Source organism: Saccostrea cucullata, unplaced genomic scaffold, assembly GCF_032062105.1.
Source record: "Saccostrea cucullata isolate Sc308-1 unplaced genomic scaffold, CSIRO_AGI_Scuc_v1 ctg8806, whole genome shotgun sequence".
Classification (NCBI taxonomy): domain Eukaryota; kingdom Metazoa; phylum Mollusca; class Bivalvia; order Ostreida; family Ostreidae; genus Saccostrea; species Saccostrea cuccullata.
In genome coordinates this window covers 4,803-10,139 of record NW_026929495.1, presented here as the reverse complement: position 1 = coordinate 10,139, position 5,337 = coordinate 4,803, and the positions used below count along the sequence as shown (strand labels likewise).

General features: G+C 33.5%; 1 protein-coding gene across 1 annotated transcript; it reads right to left on the bottom strand.

The window, feature by feature from the left end:
• Window positions 1-329: 329 nt before the first annotated feature.
• On the bottom strand, window positions 330-4,875 carry LOC134281004 (uncharacterized). Its single transcript, XM_062763459.1, has 3 exons — window positions 4,679-4,875; window positions 4,007-4,345; window positions 330-1,890 (listed from the first exon to the last, which is right to left on the bottom strand). The coding sequence occupies exons 1-3, from the start codon at window positions 4,873-4,875 to the stop codon at window positions 330-332; spliced, it is 2,097 nt and encodes a 698-aa protein (XP_062619443.1).
• Window positions 4,876-5,337: the final 462 nt, after the last annotated feature.

The window sequence follows — 5,337 nt, the reverse complement described above, 5'->3', positions numbered from 1 at the left end:
AGATTCCATGTGTATATCTCTACACGTGAGATCTTCGTATATAAAACAAAAAAACAAAACAAATTATGATTCATTCATAAATGGCATAGTACGAAAAAACAGAAAATGCAAAGTCTGGCAAACATTATCATTTCTTTATTTTGTATAATATATCTAGTATATTTTTTAAATTTGTATTTTTAAATAATAAACAAAATAATTCTGCATACACGTCTTTACATTTATGATATACCAAAACGCTCATTCACAGCATCCACACTATTTCTGAATTATCAGTGAGAAAAACTTTGTCATTCTTAGGAGAATTATAGTTCTTTAAATTACATGATTCATTTATCTAGACTCTGTATCCTCAACTTCGTGGCATTTTTTAGGTTGTGGAAGGGAAACTCTTTAACTGCTTCGACATATGACTCCAGGGCACCCCAAAGATCCCCTTGGAGCTGTTGACAAATTCCTAAGATCTGCCAACATATGTCTCTAGTACAGGGACGAATAAAATCTCCCTCTGCAACTATATTCTTTAAATCATATATGGCCACTGCCGCGATTTGTTCATTAAATTGTCTGTAACATAAGAATTCTAGCATGAGTAACATTACAAATGGAGATATATGTATAGTTCCCTCGATTTGACCCATTAAACGCTGCTCTTGCATTAATTCATCAATATAATGGATGTTTGAAGAGAGCCGGATGTCCCCTACAACAGCTCTCCGCATCTTTGTTGAAAAAGACTGTCCCCCAACTTCTGCAGTATATATATCGTCCGCGTCACTCATATACATCAGATATGGTTCCTGAAATTCGATATTTGCTATCTCTAGGATCTTTCTTGCTTTTATGTGTCTAAAAGTCTTGTAATAATACATCACAATGTACAATTTATCAGAAACAAACCCCAATTTTGCAGCAAGTTTCAACATATAACATGATATCTTGTCAGCTTTATACATTTTCTTGTTCTTAATTATATTGGCGCACCGACTGTGTAACAAAAAAGCTGTGCTTTGGAGAATAGTAACTGTGAGTTTCTGTGCCATGAGAATTTGATAGGTTGTATAATTTTTAAGACGTAAACTTATCATATATTCCATCGATCGCAGGAGGTGCAAACAGCGATTGAGGTTTTGTGTAAATATTGCATCGTTATTACAAATCTCTCTAAATAGGTCTGAATCAAACACAACCTCCCAGTCTTCACTGTGCTGATCAAAAGAAATACATTGTCTAGGATTACAAAAAAAATCTACAGTAAAGGATCTGATAGAGTAACTCTGCTGCAGTAAAGCTATACCTTTCTCATACAGTCCATGCACTTCTAAGAATAGCTCTCTTTGAGATTTACCAACCATTTTAGTTAAAAACATGTTGTTTTCCGGGATGAAGAAGTTAGGACACACACCTTCATACACCCGCTGAAGAAGAAGTTTGAAGCAGACCCTGAAGCACTCCAGAAGATTTTCAGGATACCAATAAGGTATTACATTTTGCTGAATCACCCAAAATACTGCTGTTTTCATGTGATAAGAGGAAAGTAAGCCCTCTGTTACATTTTTCGTTATAATTTCTTTAAGAATTAGTTTGAGTAAACCGTACGTGAGAAATTGACAATGGTTCATGGAGTACACAAGTTGTTGTTCTGCATAAGCAAATGAAATTCTCCATTCATTTTCCTCATGATTTCCTAGTTTGTGCCCTATTGCAACAAAGTGACATCCTTTTCTGATAATATCATCAATAACACCGGGGCTCGGCCAGGAGTAACTTCTGTCAATCCATGCCAATGCAGATGGAGGCCAGAAATCACATGGAATACAGTAAGCATCATCAAATTCTATTCCTTTGAAATTTCCACTCCTACATGGTCCATGAACGTGAGAGTCCGGCCTGGATGGAAAAAGCATATTTTGTCGAAATTTAGAACTAGATAAATAGTATTTTCTATATATATTGAAGCATGATTTCCATATTTTTGTTGTTAGTTTGGCTGGTAAAAGTAATTGAAGCAGCGTGTATCCAGGCGGGCTTTCGGAACAGTCAGACAGAAACAGTGTATGCCTGTGGTAACCCCAACTCTGAGATAAATTCCAAATCACCCGATAGTTATCAAGCGAAATCATAGCGTCTCTATCAGACTCATCCAGTCGAAATCCTTCTTTATGACTTCCACTCAATATAACATGAAAATCTTTGCTTGCTTCACAGGACGAAATCATCATTTCCCTGAAATCACTTATATCTCTCCTCATAGTCACTTGTTCCGAAGTACCTAATTTACGACATAGTACCATAAACACCAACTCTGACATACGTTGCATACCCTCCATATTTTGATGAGAAATTTTAACAAAGGATAATTTTAACAGTTAATGACACAACGCCTCTTTTTTCAGTATACTGGAATGCAGTGTATATATCAATTTATTTAAACTTTTGTGATGCTTGACGTGTTAAGAGAAGCCATCCGCGAAATCAATTGTTTGTTTGCAGACGATTTCTTTTACAAGCAGAATTAAATCCCCAAATCTATTATTATGCTTTTGGAAAAACCAATTACGCCACGGTATTTAATGACATATTTAATTGACATATCCGACTCAAACTTTTTTTTTCAAAATTAGATTTATAATAATAATACCTAGACGTTGTGAATAACGACATCTCTGTAATCATTGCCAGAGAGAAACTAAAGAGTAAAAGACTCCTAGCACAAAAATGCTACGATATAATTGTCCCATACATCTAGAATGGCAAGATCATATTGATCAAAATAGGAAATAATAAGCATTTTCGGTTGGATAAACATTTACAAAACAGCAGTTACAGTGAAGTGTGCACTTAAAACGGTATTAATTCCTGTTGAAGATCTTTAAAACCGCGTTGAATCAGCGTTTACAGGAAAATTACATAACTTAAAGAAATCTTCTGAAAATACCTGTTGTGTATTCATGTAAATCTTTTACAACTTCTGCAAAAATTTTAATGGTTATGGAATAATATATGTCTTGAATGCCGTAAAAAAATTGTTACGGACTTGTTCAAGAAAATAATTTTGATTTACAATAAATTTTGATTGATAAAAAGATCATTTGTTTCACCTGTTAATTATTTACAATGAAATTAAAGAAAAGGAGTTAACAAGCAGTATTTAAGATCAAAATAAAACAATAGTTAACAGAGCAAACACAGACCTCCAAGGTGGGATACGGTGCCATGACGTAGTCACATCAAAATGCACACATCAGCAAACACGACTTAAACAAGGTGCAATCCACTTATTAACATGGACTTCTTTAGTGTTTCAAGTGTTTCTGGAACTGAATTTGATCTACTTATTGATAATTCTTTACCATTAAATTCAGCAGTTGTTTTGTGTTCTTTTATTTCTTTACATTCAATATTTACGCCATAATATAGTCCAAGTCCGCTGCTGAAAACAAATTTAAATGAAATAGTATATTTTAAATTTCCTTTCAATGGAACGAAATAATTCGGATATAGCTCTAGGAAATTTTCTTCTATTTGACAAAAAGGTATGGAAAATTTCACTGTGCTGCTGTTTCTGCTAGCACTGGATTCCGAAATGCAGCCAACTACCTTGACATCCTGAACGTTTAACTGTTTCGACTTCTCAAAATTTAAGTGTATTCCAACCAAAACAGAGTAAGAAGATACGCGTAAATTTAACAAAAAATCAGTATTACCATTTTTACATTTAATAATGCGAGTTTTTGATGATAAAAGACTTGTCTTCACTTTAGAAGGCCGCCATATTCTTTCATGATGCTTAAATCTACCCGCTTTTTCAGTTCTCGAATTTAACTGCCTTCGCAAAATTTCTATTTTATCTTTGTCGGTCAAAAGATTTGATTCACAAACTATTTTGTCCAAAAACTGATGATTCATAACTGGAAAGCGAACCTCGAAAAGAATATCCCTTAAAACTGTTCTCTGATTTTCTGCGGTGATTGGTAATTCTTGTCGAGCGCATTCTTTTTCTGACCATTTACAGACCTGTTGAAAAACAACATCTTCTGGAGCAAAAACTCTATCATGCTGAGTTATTTTATAGACACAAGTTGAACACAAATTCATAAAAGAATCGGTGTATAAAAAGCTCGGGGTGTTGAGTTCTATTGTTTTTAAACATATGTCTATGATTTCTCTGTCGTCTAATTGATGTGCGAATTCCATCATCTTGCAAACCAAGTCCGGCTTGATGAGTGATTGTAAAGACCTTTTACACAAAGCTGACAACGTTTCTATATCATATTTCTTAGCACAGTACATCAGGTCTCCAAAGTTATCTATGGTAACACAGACATCATCAGTGTATAAAAATCTGAAAAAAAAATCACTAAAGATTAGAAAATAAACGGTAAATTACAAATTTTGTTTTACTTGCCTTTTCCCTTATTTGAAAATAATTGTCTGACCATTGTCTGATTTCATATTTATTTTTGGGGGAGTAAAAGCAAAAAAAAAAAATAAAAATAAAAACGTAAAAGGAGATGATAAAAACCCAATGATGTCTAAAAAAACCTTTCTGTTTACTATTCTACTATTCTAAAAATACAGTCATTTTTTTAATAATAATTTCTGACTCTAAGTTAAATGAAATGATTAAAATATATTTTGAATTAAGAATCACAAATAAGAAAGAGCAATAGCATACTGCAGAAACTTCAAAAATATGTCTTCTTGAATGTCTTCCACTTTTACAGCCTGCTGTAAACTACTTTCTTGTCCTTCAAACATGGAGAAAAACACACTACTCCGACACATCAAGATGAACTTGTGGGCTTTTACTTCAGCGCCATTTTTACCTACTAGGAATGTTACGTCACCAGAGTCACGATGACTTTCATACATTATTCTCACACAAGTTGTCAAAGAGCCTCTAGTTTGCCATCTTACAGCTGTCTTGTCCATGTTGAATGCTACTTTGAGGGAAGAAATATTTTGAATTGATATTATATTGTATTGAAAATTAGAAAATCTTTAGAGTAGAGCGTTCAAAAAACAATTAATCACGTACAAAAATATCTTACTAGTTTAGCGGTTGGTAGTTAAGAGTCCACGGTGAAAAATAACCTATGCTTAGTTCTCTCAATAATTTGTGACTGCACTTTAGTCGGAGTATTATGAGAAATATAAACAAGCAAACATTTACAAAACGTCGTTTAGACAATTTATGTTGATAATGATTTTGCACACACAAAAGACACTGTAATTTTTGAGTAGATAGCCTACTTACAAATGAGGTATTAATGTATACAACATTGTTTAAACCTTCAATACAACCAGTGGGGCATATTTTGAATGCATGCATAT

Bases quoted from the DNA above. Each gene is read 5' to 3' on its own strand.
- LOC134281004 (XM_062763459.1), bottom strand. From the start codon at position 4,875: ATGTATGAAAGTCATCGTGACTCTGGTGACGTAACATTCCTAGTAGGT. The intron at 4,346-4,678 runs GTATGCTATTGC...TTTTTTTTTCAG, and splicing joins ATATTTTTGAAGTTTCTGCA to ATTTTTATACACTGATGATG. The intron at 1,891-4,006 runs GTCAGAAAAAGA...TTTTCCATCCAG, and splicing joins TTTCAACAGGTCTGTAAATG to GCCGGACTCTCACGTTCATG.